At 43.6% G+C, this 21,306-nt stretch overlaps 1 protein-coding gene and 1 long non-coding RNA gene across 4 annotated transcripts in view; one reads left to right on the top strand and one right to left on the bottom strand.

Annotated features, from left to right (window-relative positions):
* KCMF1 (potassium channel modulatory factor 1) overlaps positions 1-5,992 on the bottom strand; it is a 54,975-nt gene extending 48,983 nt beyond the window's left edge. The window contains exon 1 of the mRNA XM_075020714.1: positions 5,746-5,992. Coding sequence (XP_074876815.1) covers positions 5,746-5,761 — 16 coding nt within the window. The 5' untranslated portion in view covers positions 5,762-5,992. The remainder of the gene's footprint in view (positions 1-5,745) is intronic.
* A 22-nt stretch (positions 5,993-6,014) lies between these two features.
* Positions 6,015-19,966, top strand: LOC142027082 (uncharacterized). Of its 3 annotated transcripts, XR_012648999.1 has the most exons (7): positions 6,015-6,352; positions 6,596-6,778; positions 9,341-9,482; positions 9,974-12,031; positions 13,426-13,602; positions 15,382-15,520; positions 16,923-19,966. It is a non-coding gene; the product is annotated as an uncharacterized LOC142027082 (long non-coding RNA). The 3 variants fall into 3 exon arrangements; XR_012648998.1 differs by lacking the exon at positions 15,382-15,520 and having other exon boundaries at positions 6,017-6,352; XR_012649000.1 differs by lacking the exons at positions 6,596-6,778; positions 15,382-15,520 and having other exon boundaries at positions 6,176-6,553.
* Positions 19,967-21,306: the final 1,340 nt, after the last annotated feature.

The raw sequence follows: 21,306 nt of genomic DNA, 5'->3' as shown, positions 1-21,306 counted from the left end.
GGGTCTAACACACAAAACCTTCCTGCACACCACACCCTAAGAGAGGCAGGGGTGATACGGAATAGATAATACGCAGCTGTGTAATTACACAGTGCAGATACTCAAAGAAGGTTGAATTAGTGTTGTCTGTGCAACCAAATTCTGGCACATCCCAAGTCCTGAGCGCTGTTCTTCCAATCTGCTGCTTTGTCCAGCAGTTTCTTGAATATAGTTAACACTTTTTATATGTCACTATTCAGGTTTTTTTATTCCTTAACAGTAACTGAAGCAACAACAAAGACATACCTATGAACAGCCACACCCACAACTCTTCCTCAAATGTTATCAGCAATGTAAACATGCAAAGATACTTGAAAAGCTTTCTTTGTTTTATTTAATGTGTACGAATTTTATTCATGCAGTACCGCTCAAGCAACTTGCATGGCTCTCTTCCCCTGATCCCTTCTAGTCACCACTAGTTCAAACAAACATTTGGAGGAGTTATATCACGATTGTCTTCTCTTTTCACCCACACCCAATAATGCTAAAAGTATCACAGTTCCATTCCAGTTTTTCTGCTTAAGATACTGGCTATTGACCTTTCAACACTAATCGTTTATACCTAATCTTTTTCTCCTGTTTCCCAAAGAATATTTGATCCATGGCATTACTACTTCTCACAAACCTGAGAGAAAAAATGGTCTCTCTTTACACTTTTTTGGAGGTCCTTGTTCACAGACTCTGCAGGGAGAGCAGCATATTGGTTCACACACAGTATATTTCCCAAACCATCAGAGCCAGAAACCTTTTTTTTAAATGAAAACCTAGCCTCCTCAAAACCAACATTTATCTTGCCAGTTAAAATATCACTGATGTGTCCAGCTCCTTTTATTATTAAATGATGATTCAGTTTCTTACTGAAAGCAAACAGTTTAATAATAAAGCAAATTACTGTGTTCCAGTATTTCTAATCACATTTGCAGCTGTTTACATTTAACAGGAATATTTTCTGTCCTAAACACAGCTCTCACTAGTTAAATTATCACACTCACTTTCAGATAGTGCACTACACCTGTAATTACATGCATTAATATGCTACCATAGGGTAAAACTAACAACAGTATGAAATACTTTCACATATATGGTTAGAAAACGCTTTGTCAGAGTCCAGTATTAGTGCAATTCAAAAAACCTCATTGTTTTACATTACACATCCAACTTTATCTGGATTTATTTTCTACAAAACAGATCTAAATAACAGCAACCTATGAAAGAACTTGTGATTATTCTGCATTGTGGAATAGAAAAATTCCACGTTGGGAGAAGATGTAAGCAAAATATTAAAATGCATCAGAAGGCAGAAAGTTATAACTGGTCTCACAGATGCATATTTCATTATCAAATGCAATACTCCACCACAACAGTATTTTGAGTACTTTGTATGAAAAATATGTAGTCTTGTTACCTCAACTAAGAGCTTTACATGCAAAAATAGATTAATTCTACATTTAGTGGCAATTCTACAACTGACACTGCATGAAATATTAAAAGTTACACATCAACTGCTAAGTGTTATTTATTTTGAGAGAAGTTTGTAGTACCCTTCCACAGCTCAAGTATGACACAGCTCTTGCATAATTATGATGGGCAGAAATTACTGTTGCTTTTAATATTTTCAAAAATTTTGTTATTGATAAAGTTTTATTTATGTTTTGTATGATGATAATACAGAAAATGTCAACAGCCCAGGCACCCAAGCTGTTCACTGTACAGCTAGAAGACTGGAGCCAACACTACCCTTACATTAGCTGTTTTCAAGCGCTTGGTCTGTATTCAAGTGTAACTCTAGGATTTCTTGAATTTCAAAGACCAAGTTCTGTGCATTTGTTTTTAAGATGTGCTTATTTACCCTGCTATTACAAAGCAGCACTTGATTTAAAGATCTCTATGCAAGGCATTTATACATACACACACAAAAAAAAGGAGCACTGAGACTCCAGCTCCCTCAAATACAAGAAGCTTGAAGCTAGCAGAGCACATTTGGAAACTCATGGTCCTGACAGTCACTGCTCTCCCTTCCTAGGTTTGTTACCACCATCCATTCACAACTTTACTTCACATGGGACTAGGATTAACTGCAGAGCTTTGCTGATTCATAAGAAATGCTGACAAATGGGCACCATCAAAAACAACCACCACTTGCATTGCTGCTAGCTCTTTAAAGCTTAAAGAATACATCCCTTAGCAAAAATTAGAAACAATATATGGAACTGAGGCTGGGAGTATGGTGCAGAGTGTGAGAGACAGAGAAAGCCAGGCCCTCGTATGATCCGTAATGCTGCAGCAACCCAGTTTCACAAATGAAGTTGCAAAAAATGGTCTTCTAATGATATTACTGGAAGTTGTGATTCTCTATTTTTCTCCTGTCCTGGGTGGTATCTACTGCCATGTGAGAGAATCATTGCCAGATGCGTGTCCACAGAAAGAAAATCTGTAATATGCAGAATACCTTCTGGTATACTTTCTAGAGGATAACAAAAATTACATGCACACTCCTTGTAGGCTGCCAAATATTACACCACCACATACTCTTCAACAGAGGGGCTAACCCAGAGAAACACAGCATGTCACTCCTATAAAGGGAACAACATGAAATCCAAGACCAGGGGACGACCTCATGTTGCATTCTAGAAAACCAAAGGCAGAGAACAGCTAGTCTCTTAACACCAAATCACAGAACAAAAATGGCTTTGAAAAATTAGAAGTGACTAGCAATAGCAAGAGGTGGATAAACACTAACAGCTACTCTTGACAGTACTACCAACAAAGTCTCTTGAATACCAAATGAAGACTTCAAAAAAGAGCAACAATAATTCATGTTCTAGTTGTGCCCATTTTCCTGAATTCAGGAGAAATGTGAGCCCAAAGCTCATGTGTGAGATGAGAGCACAGTGAAAAAGCAGGCTGTGGTTAGACTTTTTCTGAAGGATAACAATTGCTCTTTTTTCTCTCTTCTTTTTTTTAAACAACAGATTGTATTTTATGGATTATTACACCAAAGAAAACAGTCCAGAAACCCCGATGGAAAAAATTAAGCTTAAATCTCTGTAAGATGCTTCATGGCCTATTTAAGGTCCCAAGACTTTGAGAATTCCAACATCTCCAGTATTTACCTTTCCAGAGACATCCTTTCCCATCATAAAACTGGTACAGCATCCAGTTTCTGACAGGAGCAATCAATAAATCTCATTTGTAACTTAGAGAATGAACCATTTTAAAGGAAACACACAGAAAAGATACCAGTTACTAAACATGATTAAAGCTTGCTTTTTCCCTATACCATATTCTTCCAAGACAACCCTTCCCAAACTAGCCACATTGGATCAAAAAAACTGTCAGCTGTGAATGACACCATACAGATCTGAAACAAGAATTACTTTTAGTATTTCATTTCCAAGGATTTCCAGATTTCTAACAGAATTAAGTGTCCAAAACCCTCTTCCATGAAGTTGGAAAAGCATACCTCCCATATTAATATGAGTTATTCTAACCCTGTGACTAAAGTTGACTAAACCAAAATATCTGAAGTGTGAAGAGGGGAATCACTGAGAAATTAAGAGACAGACCATAATTTTAATAAAAATATATCACAAGGATACAGTGACAGATATTTTTTATTCTCACAGTGTTCTCATGGTTTCACTCACGCGTGTGTGTGCATACACACCTGAGGAGTCTACATCCACGATACAGAATTACCAAAACTCACACTCACTTACCAAGAAAAACAGACAGGTTTTTTTCTAACTAGGCATGTCTAGAAGGAACAAACACTGATGAATCTGCTTTGGAAAGAGAATATTAAGCCTGGTTTTGTTAACAGTCACTCCTAAAAATATCAACAAACAGGCAAGCAAGGGAACGTAACTTTCCCTACCACAAAAAGAACCTAACACAATAGAAAAATGTATGATACAGCCTCCATCAGAAACATACTTACAAGGAAACCTACTTTCAGATTTCCTCTGTCTTAACAAAAAGGCTGCTCCAGGACTGAAACGTCTTTTTAGCAAATGTGAGTACCTTTTATAACAGCCCATGCACTTACCACTATAAACACTAAAGAACAACACATGGTATCACTTCCGTAATTTTAACCTGTTCAAGCAAGAAAAGGCTTGTATTCTACTACTGTACTTTAAAGAGAGTATCATGGATACATGCATTGCAGCAAAGACTTACAGACTGCATAATCCCACATCACTTACAACAACTTTGTGATCAATGCTCATTTCATTCACTATTGTTATAAACTGCATCTTTAATCATAAAGAAATCCAGCATCTCCACCCACTTGGGAAAATACATGGGGGGGGGGGGTGTGTGGAAAAAGAAGACAGATGGAATTTGATACCCCTACAAAATTTTAACTTTAAAAAAAAAAGTTAGGGGTTTTAGGGAAGATAGTTCTTTGATACAGAAGCACACATACTTGCACAAACAAGAAGTCTGCAAAATACTGTGACGGCACACCGAAAATCCATTTGTCCAGCACCAAGCTACCAACTAGAAGCCAGCATTATCAGCCACAAATATGGAACTCTCCTATAACATTTCTGTCAAAACATTTTAAGATTAGGTAAAACAGAGAAATGAGAAATTAGCTAAGATAGGGCAAATGGAGACAGATGCTGAATTAAGTTCCTAACATGGCAGAAAGTTATCCTTCCAGGTGACAAACCCCGGTTTTACACAGTATTTTAACACCAGTCCAAGCACCTCACCCGCTGGTAAGAAAGGGCAGAAAAATCAAGCTACTTTCTCTCCTGGTTTCACAGACCCATCTTCCCCCTGTCGAAATTCCTTTCTCAGCTTCCAGCTCTCTCTTCATCCTGCTCCTTTTGACTCATTCTGAACTACCCACCGAACTCACCCACGGCGGTAAACACACAGCGGGAGCAGGGCAAACGCACACAACGCGTTTCTCTGATGACCTCTCTTAACGCCTCAAAACATGCCACTACACCAGCACCGGTTTCCTCTGCCACAAGACGAAACAGAGAGAAAACGGGCAGCTCCCACACAAGCCGCCCCTCGGCAGGGCCACGCCAGCCGCCCGCACGCCTCCCCCCACGCCGGGGCTCGGCTCCTCTGCCCGACCCCCGGCAACAAGCGGGGCCCCGCTCGCAGTCAGCTCCCACGGGGTGCCAGGCCGCCCTCCCGGCGCGGCCCCCCGCCGCCCCCCGCCCCGGGGCGCCGTGCCCGGCCCGACCCGCCGCGGCGGCCGACACGTCGGCAGGCCGCCCCGCGCCGCCGCCCACCCCGGCCGGGGGCGCCGCGGCCGCCCGCCCTGCCCGGCCGCACCTCCCTCCGCCCGTCCTTCAGGCGGAGGAGCGGGGCGGAACGGAACTGCCCGCCGCCGGCGGCGACCCGCTCCCGGCCCCGCGGGGCGGCAGGCCCCGGCCCCGCGCCCGGAGGGCCGGCGGGGGAGGCGGCCGGGCCGGCCGCAGGCCGCGCGGGGAGACAGGCCGTAACGGCTGCGGCCGCCTCCCCTCCCATGACACTGCAGAGCGGGGCTCGGCCGCCGCCCTCCGCCGCCGAGGCCTCCTTCCGCCGCCGGCTCCGTGGGCCCCCTTCCCGGCGGCGGCGGCGGCGCCGGCGGCGCCATGATGATCCGCCCGAGAGGGCGCCGCGCCAGGCCCTAACGCCGGGCCGGGCCCCGAGACGCGCCCCCACCGCCGCGGCCTGGTGCTCCGCGCCGCTCACCTTCATGTCGGGACATCCTACTCCGGAGGTGGAGGCCCAGGCCCGTCTCGGGGCTCCCGCGGGCTGCTCGGGCGCCGCTGAGGCCTGGCCCGGCGCCGCTGAGGCCTGGCCCCCCGCCGCCGCACGCGCGGAGCCCCGGTGCGAGAGGAGAGGGGCCGGGGGCAGGGCCGGGAAGGGGGCAGAAACACAAGAGGCGGCGAGGAGCCAGCCAGCCAGCCGGCCTCCCTCGTCCTCCTCCGCCTCCTCCCTCCCTCTCCCTCGCTCGCTCGCCCTGCGGGGGGGGGGGGGGGGGGAGGGCGGATCCGGCGGCAGAGGCTTCCCGGGCACCGTGACACGGTGACTCTGGGCCGCGACGTCTGCTGGCGCCGCCTCCCGCGCCGCTCCGCCCGCTGCAGCAGCGACGGCGGCGCTGGGGCTGCCCGACGCTCCGAAGCGCAGGCGGCCCCTTCCCTTTCCTCCTCCTCCTCCTCCCGCCCCGGCCGCACGTCGGGAGGAAGAGGAAATGCCCCGCCGAAGCGGCGGCGGTCCCGCGCTGGTTGCAGGTCCCCCGGGGCCTCGCCGGCCGGGCACCCCGGGAGGGCTGGCGGCGGGGGAGACTGCGGCCCAGGTAACGGGTCTCGACAGGGAAACCACCAGGACCAGCCTGACCAGCGGACGCGCGTTCAATCAGCTTTTATGAGGGGGAAAGAGTGGCGGAGGCCAGGGCGCATGCGCCGAGCCAATTTTTCAGTTGCTGATGGCGTTACTCGTTCTGCCAGCCGTGGGGAACGGACGGCTTTCGGGCTGCGGACTCCAGAGCAGGCACAAGGTTGATCTCCTTCTTACTTTTTCTCCTTTCCCCCTTTGTCAGACCTGCAGAGCACTCCTGCCGGAAGTGCCCTCCAGTCGGGCTCCGGCTCAGTCGACGAGGAGGAGGCGGCGGCGGCGGCCGCGGCCCCACGTGCCGTCTGTCATCACACTCCAGACAAGTGTCTCGGTCTCTCCACACCATGAGAACTTTTCGTCCCGTCATGGTTGCTTCCTGCCCTGTCATGTAAGCAGGCTAGTCTTCAGATCGGTGAAGAACCCGCAGCATGGCGGCGTGCCTTCCCTGCTTCAGCTGTATGGGGTACCTACATTAAGCGTCTTGATTCTGTGCTGCCTTTCTTACCATGACCTCCTGGCCTTCCCTCAGATTTCATCTGGAACAGCACCATCTCCCTCACCTTCTCTGTCCACGCTACTCCCACCTGCCTTCATTTTCCTCTTAAGTTTTCATCTCCTACCCTGCTCATGGCATTCCTCCGTCTTTAATCTTTGCCAGTCCAACACCTCCATCTTCACTACCTTACACCACAGCCCCCATATGTCTGCCCCAGCCCTGCAATTCTCATACATTCACGTTGGTGAAGTAGCCACGCACCAGAGTGGCCTAAGCATCAAGCTGCAGCAAAAGGCAGGAATGAACAGTCAGTGTTGAAAGGAGGAAGTGCCAACCTCATTCCTTGCACCACCTCCCTCCCATGCCAATTGTATTATACAGCCTCTGCTTCTCCCCCTTACCTGCTTGTGTGCACTTCTGTGCCCTGTACTCTGGCCACCCGCTTAACTTCCATCTTTACCTTGGCCCCATGCAGTTTCATAAACACAGTGCCTGCTGAGAGGGTGACCTGGATCCAGTCTGTCTAAAAGTCCAGTGGGTTGTGGGCATTTTCACTGGAAGCAAGCAATACCTGTGCATTGGATAAGCTGTAGGAGAAGCTGGGGGTCATTTTGACTGATGGGGGGCAACGGCTTCACTGCTTCTGAAAGCAGGGGAAAGGTGTGTGACCGTGCAAGGAGTTTGCAAGAAGCACACCACAGATGACAAAAAACTGAAGATAGATCGGCAGCTGTTGTAAAACTCACTACCAAAATATGAATGTGGTATCTCCAGCATTTCACAGTAACAGTGCACAAAGCGGGGCAGTGGGTCAGGTGTGAACTACTGCTTTATTTTAGCATCGGCGTTTTTAAATGCAAATGGCAATTGTCTCACCCAGATGCAGCATACAGACCAGGTGCTCTTGGCTAATGCTGCCTTCCAGTCCCTAGAAGACCAAGCTAACTTGCAAGCTGGTAACTCAGCTGGCTAGCAATGTCTTGTCTCTGTGCGAGGCTGTGTTTCCCTGTGTATGTAGCTGCCTCTGAGGACTACAACGCTGTGTTGGCCTGTGTTCAGTTTTACCCTGTTTCTGGTGGAGTGGCCTCCCACAGGACCTTCTCCCAATGCACCCGGTAGAATACAGACTGCAACCCAGGCATGTCGCTGGGATCTGGAAGATTCAGTCTTTGGTCATGGAACACCTTGGGCTAATCATCTTGCCTCTCCATGCTTCAGTTGCAAAATGGTTTAATAACCTTTCCTGCCTCTATTAGGTGTTACTCACACAGATATCCCTTGAGTGCACATGCACATGCTGGTGAGCCCCTCAGCACACAACTTTTCTGAAACACCTGCGGTGCCTGTGGCAGCCAAGCACAATTCTGTGGCCTCTTCTCCATCTTTGTAGGCTCGAGTCCAAAATTAAAAATAATTCTGTTATTATATACTGTTTTCTTGCCTTAAGGCCAGTATCTATATGCAGTGAGACAGTATAGGTAAAAGCCTTGGTACTTCTGGAATCACATTAGAATATGCCTGCATGTGTGATAGTATGTAAAATGCACCTGCGTTACATCCTTCAGTGGGAATTTTGCTGATAATCTTCTCTGCAAATACTGCAAATGTAAGACACATAGGCTCCCAGAGATGAGCATGTGGCAACTCTGGCTGAGTATGAAAAGAGGTGCATAACAGAATTTGAAGGTCATTTCCAAGGTCATGGCCACCAGTAGAAAATATTCTTACCTTCTTAGGATTAACTTGATAATTAATAACTTGTACTGTCCTTGTTTTGAACAATATTGTTTCTCAAACCCACATGCTGTTATTCCACAGGCAGAATGAGAAAGAAATATTTTAGTGAGGTTTATAAAGTTCTGGTGTGGCTGGATCCTTCTTTCTCTAAGGGAAGAGCCTGCCATAATCGTGTTTCTCATTCTTTCTCTCCCATGCAGCAGAATAATCCAGAGGTGAGACTTTCTATAAAGCCATGAGGAAAAAAAATTCAACATTAGTATTTTCCTGATGGGTAAACACAGGCTGAGAAATTAAAATTTACTTACCCGAGGTCATTCAAGGTCAGGGCCAGGCAAGGGATTAGAGGCCCAGATCTCACAGCTAATTAGGCCGTTGTATAAGCCACAGTGAGAAACAGCAGAAAAATTCATGAATTTTCCCAACGTGAAATATGATAAAGTTTGTGCCCGGAAGCAATAAAATTCTCTGAACTAGGGAAGAGATGCTTGTGTAGACTCATGTGGTTCCTCTCTCTGCCACTGTAAAAGGGTTCAGTGTCTGGAGCAGAGCAGGACAAGTTTGGATAGTAAACTGAATAGTGACGTCCTACAGCAGAGTTCCTCAGTGGTAAAACTGTTGCATGAGGAGCCACTTAGTCCATTAGTCTCCCTGAAATCTTTCACTGCTTTGTGGGCTACTGAAAGCCCACTGAAATAATGTTTTTGCTTGTTTCAGTGCTATCCCTACCAGGCTTCATCCATTTGAGGGAGTGATCTCTGCTTCACTTTGCTTTGACTTGTTGTTACCAAGGTTGGGCACTCCACTACATGCAACACTAGCTCCTTGTCGGTTTGATGGTTCAGCTTTGCACTTGGAGGTAAGGGATGCTGTCACCACAATGGTATAAAACTTGCATAAATCAGTTGCTTGGATCAGTCTGGCCATCATAAGATAAATATGGAACTGTGATTGCATACATCCTCAAATGTTAAATTTGTACACTGGTACATGTCAGGGCCTCCCACTACACTTTTCTAACTGCTGCTTTTCTGCCTCCTCTTGTTCAGTAGTCGTCCAACATCATATGGAGCTGCTTACTGGCTGTGTTCAGCATGATCTGTAAAGAAAGCTTTTAAAATCAGAGAAAGACAGTCTTGCTGCTTCTAATTTATAAGAAAAGACCTAAAAGAACTTTGCATACTTACCTTCTTCTGTTTTGTTTTGGCATCTGCACCAAGTACACCTGTTCTGCCATGGTAGCAGACCAGAAAACACAAAGGCTCTGGGACTCCTGTGGCTGGATGCTAGGTAGGAAATGGTATTTCCACATAAATATTTCTCATGAACTGCATCCTTCTATGTTCCCAGGCCTACTGACAGCGTCTCACAATCCAGCTTGAAGTGTCCAAAGCACTGATGAACAGCACAAGCGAATTTGGAGTCATCAGGAACATCAGATGGCTTTGCTTAGTGGGTCTCATTTAGAGCCCCACTCTGCCTCTCATTTAGAGCCTTTGCAATGGAGTACAAGCATCCCACTGGAGGAGAGCGGGGCTTGAATTTTTAGCAGATACATCCCTCCTGTGGGAACTGTGTTTGGCCTTGGAGCTAAACTGAGCTGTCGTGGTTTAACCCCAGCCAGCAACTAAGCACCATGCAGCCACTCACTCACTCCCCACCCCAGCCCCAGTGGGATGGGGGAGAAAATCGGGAAAAGAAGTAAGACTTGTGGGTTGAGATAAGAATGGTTTAATAGAATATAAAAAGAAGAAACTAATTATGATAATGATAGCACTAATAAAGTGACAGCAGTAATGATAAAAGGATTGGAATATACAAATGATGCACAGTGCAATTGCTCAACACCTGCCGACTGACGCTCGGTTAGTTCCCAAGCGGCGATACCGCCCCCCCCCAGTTTATATACTAGATGTGATGTCCCATGGTATGGAATATCCTGTTGGCCAGTTTGGGTCAGCTGTCCTGGCTGTGTCCTGTGCCAACTTCTTGTGCCCCTCCAGCTTTCTCGTTGGCTGGGCATGAGAAGCTGAAAAATCCTTGACTTTAGACTAAACATTACTTAGCAACAACTGAAAACATCAGTGTGTTATCAACATTCTTCTCATACTGAACTCAAAACATAGCACTGTACTAGCTACTAGGAAGACAATTAACTCTATCCCAGCTGAAACCAGGACATGAGCTAGGCACAACTAAATATGCTATAAAATGCTCTTCATCAGTTTAAACTTCTGCTAGAACTCCTCCTTTTGAATGCTCAACACTGCTAGGATGTGCAGTGCGAATGCTACACTGCCATGCCCATACTTTACTGGCAACCAGCAGTTGCAGAAGCTGTTCCATTTTTTAGACATGCAGTTCAGGTGTAGATGTCATGTCTGCCATCTTTCCTGGGCAGTGGCATCCCCATATTCATGTGCATGTTCCCTGAAACTACTGCCATCTCCCAAGGCCATCTGTAACAGATTTTGCCCATTCGCCAAATCTTTTTGGAAGCCAGACAGGTGCTGTGAAGAAGTTGACCTGATTGGTACTTGTACACAGTCAGGCATATGCATGCAGGCACTGCACAGAATTCTTACATATTGCTACACTTTTCCTTCTGTCAGGAAACCTATCTGGACTTCGGCAAAACCAGGACTGTCTTGTTAATCTCACCTTCCCAGACCACTCCACTTTGGAGTCAGCATTCAGAGGTTATGTAAAAAGAACTAGGCCTTAAGCCTCATTGTTTCTAAGACTATTTGTATCAGACATATAACTAATGATTAGAGATTGCTTTAGATGTGATTAATAGAATGCAGTTGCTTATAAAACAATATGCATAAGCTGCTTATTTGTCCTATGTGTAGCCCCCACACGGCTGGCTAAAAACCCAGTCAAGCTGAATCAACAGAAGAAGGACCATACATCTTAAACCTAAGACATGGGAGTAAGTGATTAACTTTAGAACAAGATAAATCAATAGAATAACCTGAGTGATTTTCAGAAGTTCAAAGGTGATCTTTGATGTGTAAGAAGATAAGTGATTGTGGTGACCCAAGACCTTCTGCCTACGACCACTAAGTTCAGAAGAACTGGGACACGAGAATTGATGAGATAAATTGATGAATGATAATGACATGGGAACCAAGATTGACTGGAAAATTACAAAGACTTTGGACTGGGATAATGGGTGGTAAAAGCATGTAAGACTGAGAAATTTTTGGAAGTTGCCATTCACTGCGGTGGTGGCCCAACTCTGAGTTGTTAATAAAGCAAACCTAAAGATACCCATGACTGAAAATCCTCTAACAGAATTGGTGACCCAGATGGGACTCTAGGACACAAGAGAGAAAGAGAGCAACTGGATATTTCTCTGGACAAACCCATTACCAACGCTCAATTGCCGGCAGAATTAATCAGGTGAGTTCACCTAAGAGACTTGGGCATGGGTAATTCCAGATAAAATTATCCTGGGAAACTCTTGTGTTTAAACTTGCAAAAAAATATTAAGAAAGATGGGGTCAGCACCCAGTGTTGAAAGGGGGACACCCCTTGCTGAGGTTTTAGAAAACTGGAAAAAGATATTCTTGGCACAGGCATTGCAAAAAAGGTAATTGATAATTTTGTGCCAAGAAGAATGGCCATTCCTGACAAGAAATAGAGGAGGAGGGCCAATGGATGAGTGGCCTCCTAAGGGAACATTTAAAACCCATAAGCAAAAGTTTTTGAGAATGATTTTGGAAGACTCCGGAAGTCATGATATTGATTATTGGTATATTTGGTATAATTGGGCACAACAAAGGAGGAAAACTCCATTGTTGAAAATGAGGAAAAGTTTACTTCCCTCAGCCCCTGAGGCTGAGGAAACTGAGCTTTTCTCTAAGGGTGTTGGCATGTACCCAATGCGTTTGGACTACATCCCAAACCCAAGAGCAGGTCCAGGTGCACCTGCTAAAGTTCCTGCAGTAACTGCAGTGATGAGGCATGAACCTTGGAAGCAAGGTGATTTGGTAGCTTGGCAGTCAAAGATGCCTTGGCTGCGTGATGATGCTGAAAAATGTGCTCAATTGTTATCGGGAATTGTCACTGATTATAACCCTAGTTGGAATGATATGAGGACTTCTCTGCGAGAATTATTTCAGGCGGAGGAAGGAGAAAAGATTTTTGAAAAGGTTAGAGAAATTGCTCAGAAAGGTCAGGGGTTAAACCCATGGCCTGAACAATATCCAGAATGGAATCTCGCAACTACAGAAGGAACTAGGGCTCACTGAGCTGCCATTCAACAATTAATAGAAGCAGTTCACCAAGCTGGTGAGAGAGTAACTAATTGAACAAAGGTTTTAGAATGTAGGCAGAGACCTGATGAACATCTGAGTGATTACTGGGGACAACTGACAACTTTATTGAACTATGGGGGCATGATCCGTGACAATTTCCAGGAGCCTTTAGCTATCTGTTTTTGTAGATCAATCTGCTCCAGACATAAGTAAATATTTTAAGAAACATTTGCCAGGTTGGCAGGGTGAGACATTAGCTGAAATTCTAAGTATTGCTGTCTTTGTTTTTGATGGAATAGCTGAAGAAAGACAAAAAACAGGAAGAAGAGAAATTAAAAATTGAAAGAAAGTGAGAGCGGAAGGAGAAAGAGACAGAAATTGGGCTGTTAGCTGCAGCAATTACTCAGAATTTTAACCCACAAATGAGAGGTCGGGGATTTTCTCGGGGGAGATTTAGAGGAAGAGGGGGGCAAAAAAGAGTTCCCACTGTTTCCCAACATGCTAACTCTTTAGAGTGTTTTTATTGTGGAAATTTAGGATGCATGCAAAGAGAGTGTCCACTGAGACCTGTTGCAACCTGAGGAGGACTTCCACCTGCCCAACCCCCATGACCTCATTCATGGTAAAGAATGGTACTCCTCTTCTTTGGAAACTAAAAGAGCAATGGAACCTGTTGGAATCAAGGTAGATGAGCATGGTCAGATTTCTGCAAAGGTAAATGGTATTCTTGTTACTTTCCTAGTAGATACGGGAGCGACATTGTCTTTGTTAAATTTTGAAATCCCCAAGATGTTAAATGAAGCTATGATAATACAGGGGTTGGGGGGAGAAGAGATAAATTATTTGTCAACTCCTCTACCAGTAGTCTTGAATGGAAAATTAGTCTGGGGAAGATTGGTAGTTTCTCCAGACTCTCCTGTTTCCCTTCTGGGACGAGACCTCTTGCAGGAATTTGGCACGTTTTTCTCTTTGGCACCTACAGGGATCTGATTAATTGTAATGGGTTCTGAAGTAATCCAAGTTAAAGAACAAAAACGTTGTGATTCAAAAATACCACCTGAATTAGCTGGAGTTCCCAGAGAATTTTGGAGTACATCAGGAGATGAAGTAGGATTATTAAAATCTGCTGAACCAGTTGTGATAAAAACAAAAGGAGGGACTCCTCCTTCAATTTGGCAATATCCAGTTATAAATGAAGCCATTCCTAGCATTAGGAAACAAATTGTGCATTTTTTAGAAAAGGAGATTTTGAGAGAATGCCATAGTCCCTATAATACTCCAATTTTGCCAGTGAGTAAACATAGGACAGATAAGGATGAAGATCCTGAATATAGATTCGTTCAAGATTTATGAGCAGTGAATGAGCATGTAATTGCTCCACACCCTGTGGTGTCAGATCCTAGTCTGATTTTAACCCAGATTCCAGTCTGGGCACAGTATTTCACAGCACTTGACCTTACTGGAGCTTTCTTTAGTATTCCAGTTGCCGAAGAAAGCCAACCAATTTTTGCCTTTATTTGGCAAGGGAAACAACTTACTTTGACCAGGCTACCACAAGGTTTTACCAGCTCACCAACAATTTTTTCTCAGATTTTGAAGAATGATTTACAAGATTTAGTTTTTCCAAATAAATCGATCTTGGTGCAATATGTTGATGATTTATTATTGACAAGTAAAACTGAGAATGATTGTATTTGGGATACTGAATATCTGTTTATCCAACTTGTTAAAAAGGGACACCATGCATCTCCATCTAAATTGCAGTTTTGCAAACAGCAAGTAAAATATTTGGGATTTATATTAAAGCCCGGAAAGTGAGAAGTAGATCCTGAAAGAGTTCAAGCAATTCAAGAAATACCTAGACCAGTGACAAAAAAACAGTTTAGAGGATTTTAGGACAGGTAGGATTTTGCCGTCCTTGTATCCCAGGATTCAGTGAAATAGCTAAACCTCTGCATGAAGCAACTCAAAATGAGGAAATGGAACCAATCGCTTGGGGCACGGAGAGGGAGAAAACTTTTCGTACTTTAAAGGTTGCACTCTTATCTGCCCCAGGGTTAGGATTTCCTGATTATTCAAAACCTTTTAAATATATTGTGATGAAGCAAAAGGGGTTGCAAAGGGAGTGTTAGTACAAACTTTAGGACCACATGAGAGACTCGTTGCTTATTTTTCTTCTACATTGGATTCAGTGACTAAAGGAACTCCTTTTTGTATCAGAGCAATAGCAGCTGCAGCTGAAATGGTTGAGAAAACCAGAACAATTGTTTTAGGTCATCCACTAACTGTTTGTGTACTCCATGAGGTAGAAATTTTTTTAAAGCAATATATGGAGAAAGCTGTGTCGCCACAATGGGCACATAGATATGAAATAATTCTTTTATTAGCTGATAATTTGAAACTGGAAAGGTGCAATACTTTAAACCTTGCAACTTTAATGCCTTTACCCTCTGACAGAGAAAAAGATAACCACAATTGTGTTTATTTCGTAAGCGAAACCAGCAAGCCACGGTGAGATGACCTGAGAGATCAACCTTTAGATAACCCTGATTTGAACCTCTTCATGGATAGCTCATCTTACTATGAAGAAGGTCGAAGATGTACCAGTTTCACAGTCACCACAGAAACACAGGTACTGTTGGCTGGATCTTTGCCTGCACCTTTAGGTGCACAAGGAGCAGAAATAATTGCTCTAACTGAAGCTGCTAGATATGCAACTGGAGTAAGAGTTAACATTTATACAGATTCTAAATATGCCTTTGGTGTTTGTCATGCTATGGGGATTTTATGGAAGGAAAGGGGTTTTCTGACTTTGGTGGTAAAAACTGTTGCCCACGGACAAGGCATATATAAAGGCACACACTCAGAGACAAGACATGATCGCAAAGGGAAATTCTCTAGCTAAACAAGCTGCTAGTGCAGCAGCACGGCAGGTCGTGTCTGTTAGGTCTCTGTCACAACATGAAATAACATTTGAGCTCCCAGACGTGAATAAGCTGTATGAAGACCTCCCTGAAGAAGAAAAACAACAATGGACTCAGCTGGGAGCCCACCGGCAAGAAGGGCAGTGGATTCTGAATAAGAAACCCCTCCTTCCAAAAAGGTATTTATTACCGATAACACGGTGGCACCATGAGAGGACACATGGGGGACCGGAGAACCTAGCACTCCGAATCCAGAGTCTCTGGGCAGCCCCGGGAATTTATACAGCAGCAAAAAGAATTTGTGAAGGATGTAAGCTTTGCAGACAATATGCTTCGGTACGAATTAAACCTCCCAGTGGGAAAAGACCTCCAGCCACCTTTCCTTTTCAAAAACTCCAAATTGATTATGCAGACATGCCAAAAACAATGGGGTACTCTTACATGTTAGTGATTGTTGATCAGCTATCAGGATTGTTAGAAGCTTTCCTGACTAGGAAAAATGATTCTAAGGCAGTAGTAAAGCCTTATTGAAAGAAATCATTCCAAGGTATGGGGTTCCTGAAGTAATTGACTCAGGTCAGGGAGTCATTTCACAGCTGCTATCATGATTCAGATTTATAATTCTTTGGGGATTTTTAATAAATTTCATACTCCACATCATCCTGAATCATCTGGTCAGGTAGAACGAATGAATAAGACATTAAAGGAGAAGTTAGTAAAAGTTTGTAAACAGACTAGTTTGAAATTACCCGAGGCTCTAAATTTAGTTTTGTGGGATATTAGGAATATTCCAAGGCAACCAATTAGAGTTTCTCGGGCTGAGATCCTTTTTGGGAGAATACTTGCTGTTCCAGGTACATATGTGCCTGCAAAGACTAACCTCTTGGATGGAGATGAACAGGTAACACAATACCTTTTGTATCTGCAAAATTCTTTTTTCCAAATGTGTAACCATGTCTATTGGTATCAGGGAATAAGCCCTGAAATCCAAGTTCATGATATACAGCCAGCGGACAAAGTTTATGTAAAGAATTTCAAAAGAAAAAACAGATTTGAACCAAAATGCGAAGGACCTTATACTGTTCTACTAACTTCTTCTTATACCGTCAGGGCATCTGGGAAAGAAACTTGGATCCATCATTCGCACGCCCACAAAGAATCTGAAGAATAATGGACAATTGTAAAGTATTATTCCTTTTTGTACTTGTTTGTATTTTACCCTGGAGTGACACCTTGTGGACAAAATTTGCATTGCGCTATCGAGATGCCCGTACCAATAGAAGTGTTCTTTTCAAATTTCGGGCCAAATTACAGGCCTACAGGCAAAGCCTGGACAGATAATTTTTTTGGCTAGTTATCCAAAGACCAGACAGAGAGACCCTATTTATCCACTTCTTAATTCTCTCGAATTCTGTGCCAATGTTAGAAGTAGACTTGGTGATTCGTGAGATACTTGGTCCTGAGATACTTGGTCCAATGGTCATGGCTTTTCTAAACAGTGGTGGGGATATGGCATTCCAAGAATTTATCCTGTATATCATATTCACCTTCAAGAACAAACATGGGGAATTGGAACATGGTGCTTTGACCATCAAATGTGGGGAATTTATGGTACGGGAGACTGGTGCTGTCATCGATTCCATCTATCGAGCAATCATTTTACTTTCAAATTTAGGATTATAATAATCAAATGGGGACCTAATCTTCAGTAGAATTTTTGGCACTGTCACATGGATTATCCTCATTCATATTATAACATGTTATCTCTGAATGTGTTAAAACAATTTGTACGGAAACTTAGAGATGTTCACCAAGTAGAAAATGCCTGGAACAACAATATGCATGTGTCATTGATGAAATCTTTTACTAATAATCTAAATTTAAGTGAATGTTAGATTTGTGTTGCTCTACCAAAGACAGTGAATCAAGGATTTCAGTTAGTAGGAATACCGATTCCTAAAAGTGCAAATTGGAAAAAAAAACCCTGGCTTAATACTACTTTTTCCCAATCTTATGAAGAACAAATTTGGGAAGTTAGACTATCAAATTCAAGAAACTATTCACAAGTCCACTGTGTACAAAGATGCTATCCCCCAAGTGTTGATAATCAACATTTATGCAAAAATCATTCATTTATAGGAAATTGGACTCAATGCCAAAACACAACTTCTATCAACTCAGGATTACATTTAAGTTGGCAAGCACCTGAGGACTGGGGTATTTTTTGGTTATGTGGGAGTAAAGCTTATAAAGCTTTGCCTCCAGATTGGGGAGGTATTTATACCCTAGGAGTAATGTCTACAGATTTAGAAATCCACCCAAAAGCTGTGTCAAGTGCAACATGGCATAGAACCTTTTTAATTCGAACCCGAAGAACTCTAAATCCCTTGATTGAAAGACCAACAGGATTCCATTCATTTGTTAGGTGGTTAATTCCAGCTTTAGGAGTAAGTAAATTGTAAAAAGCGGTCTTAAATGTCTCTGGAGAAATTGAAAAATTAACAAATTCAACTGGTCACGGACTTTTCACTCTCCAGAAAGAGGTAACTGAGCTTTCAAAAATGACTATACAAAACTGAATGGCTTTAGACATGATTCTGGCTTCACAACCAGTTGCTCGATGTATACTGATCGATCGGAAGAATTAATAACAGATGTCCAGAAAATTTGGGAGGTTAGTGCTACAATGCAACAAATTCAAAGAGGTGACACATACTGGGGATTTTCCGACACATTCTCTTGGTTAATGTCTTGGTTTCCAAATTTGACTACTTAGGTGAAAAAACTAATTGTAATAGTCTTTGTTGTTATAATCACGGTAGTATGTGTGATATTGTTTTGTTTCAATGTTGTGTAAGTTGTAGCTCTAGGATAACACAGAAGATAGAGAAATGCAGAGTTATCAATATGATCACAGGAATGCAATGAAAAACAAAAGGAGGGAATTGTAAAAAGAACTAGGCCTTAAGCCTCATTGTTTCTAAGACTATTTGTATCAGACATATAACTAATGATTAGAGATTGCTTTAGATGTGATTAATAGAATGCAGTTGCTTATAAAACAATATGCATAAGCTGCTTATTTGTCCTATGTGTAGCCCCCACACGGCTGGCTAAAAACCCAGTCAAGCTGAATCAACAGAAGAAGGACCATACATCTTAAACCTAAGACATGGGAGTAAGTGATTAACTTTAGAACAAGATAAATCAATAGAATAACCTGAGTGATTTTCAGAAGTTCAAAGGTGATCTTTGATGTGTAAGAAGATAAGTGATTGTGGTGACCCAAGACCTTCTGCCTACGACCACTAAGTTCAGAAGAACCGGGACACGAGAATTGATGAGATAAATTGATGAATGATAATGACATGGGAACCAAGATTGACTAGAAAATTACAAAGACTTTGGACTGGGATAATGGGTGGTAAAAGCATGTAAGACTGAGAAATTTTTGGAAGTTGCCATTCACTGCGGTGGTGGCCCAACTCTGAGTTGTTAATAAAGCAAACCTAAAGATACCCATGACTGAAAATCCTTTAACAGGTTATGCCAGATCTATCCTTTACTTCTGAGAGCTTTCATCCTCCTCAGCAGTCTGTTTTTTATGTTTGTTAAGATGCCAGGTCTTGATACAAAGCTAAAAGTGCCCCAGCTACCTCTTTCTCTCCTACTTTTCTGGCCAAACCTTTATTAAGAATTTGAGCCAAAACGAACACTGAAAATTAATCATTTTGTCCTCTTACAAAAATATTCCAAACTGACCACATACCCTTGTAATGGCATGGTTCCACTAGGCACACCGTTCTTACAGGACCTAAAGTCACAGTGTGCTAGGAAACAGAAACAGTTTTTAAAAATTCTCCAAGTTCCAGCTCCGCTCTCTGTCAGAAGAGGACAAAGAAAAAAGAATTTATCCTTTCTTGAAATTATTATTACTATTCCTTTGGAGATTACTGGTGAACCAACTGATATGCCTCTACTTGGTAACCACAAATGTTGCTGTTTTTCCGCGTGAATGTATCAAACACAGCATCCCAAGCACTGTTCCAGTAAGGAGGAATTATCAGGGACTTACCTTGTTTAATTAAAAAGCACTGTGTCTGTGAGTGAGAGGAAGCAAATAAAACAGTATCTGTGCATCACTGTAAACACTCTTTTCTCTGCTGCTCAGATATATTTTATGCATATTTCTCAGGGCCATGCTACAATACTGGTTCAGGCTATGAGCTAGGTTTTTATTACCCTCTGTTTTTTTCTGCACTTTTCTTCTCTGCTATCCCCACCCTCTTTTGAAACAATATCCACACTTAAGCAGGTTCCCTATGAATTCAAATCACTGAGTGACCCTATCTGACCTTTTTGAGTGCTGCCCTGTGCCTGTTCTTGCAGTGGATGCCGCCATCGGATACAGGAGACAAGCAAGGCATAGTGGTTAATCTTTGGATCTATATGCCTCTATTTCAGTAAAATTTAAGCTGACTGCTACCTTATGCCTAGACCTATCATCTGCTAGCATCATGTGATGGGTGGGATGCTATGATGAGGTGGTTCAATGGAGTCACATACCCCAATCTCTTCAACTGGCCCAACACTTGCAGGCATTGCAGGGGGCCTTCATGGCTAGGTCCTTTTCCATAAGGACCCTTGTGAGCAGAGGGGCCCTTTAGAAGTCACTGCAAAATCTCATCAACTCCAGCACTACACAGGCTAAATGCAGCATGGGAAAGCATGGCCCTACACTGCTTGTATCTGCTATGCAGGCAGGGAGTTGAGGAACAGAAAGTTGAAACTCCAATGGTGACAAAGAGACTGCAAGCATTTGTTGGAGTGGGGGGACATCTCTATGTACACCTGGCATTTTCAAACATAGGAGGACACGTGGTTACTGCTGTAAAAAGCCCATGCTATAAAGTGACAGCTGAAAGCTGGCAGCATGGTATATAAAGCCCAGGAATGAGGGTCATGTCCTGGCCATGGCTGCTGAGTAGCAATCCTGAAGTAAAATGGGTTATATCTCATCTTTCCCTTCCTCTGCTCTCCTTGTAACTTTTAGCTTGCATAGCTCAGACAAGCACAGAACCGCCAATGTATTAGCAATTAAAAAAAGAAATGAGAAAGTCAATACAGACTAACCTGGAGGGAACTGCAAAAGCACAGAATTGCTGGGTGTGCTAGGTGGCTCTCCCTGGTTCAGCAGCAGGCGCCTCTCCTGAAATCGTTTGCTGTAATATTTTTAGCTATTGTTAGTGATGCATGAGTAGTGATTTTGGATTGCCCTGGACCGAGTCATCCCTCATCTTCCCCTTCCTTCTGCAGTAACACAAGAAGATTTCAGCTCTGAGAGGGACCTAGCTATGCCTGGGATACTGCTAATGACAAGCAGAAGTCATCCAGCTTTTGTGGTTCTGTCCAGACATCCACTTCTAACAAAAAATCAGATCTCACCTAAAACAAATCTCTCCCATAGATTTTCCCTCTGAATGTCAGAAGCCGA

Source organism: Buteo buteo, chromosome Z, assembly GCF_964188355.1.
Source record: "Buteo buteo chromosome Z, bButBut1.hap1.1, whole genome shotgun sequence".
NCBI lineage: Eukaryota > Metazoa > Chordata > Aves > Accipitriformes > Accipitridae > Buteo > Buteo buteo.
This window is presented reverse-complemented; position numbering and strand designations above follow the sequence as displayed.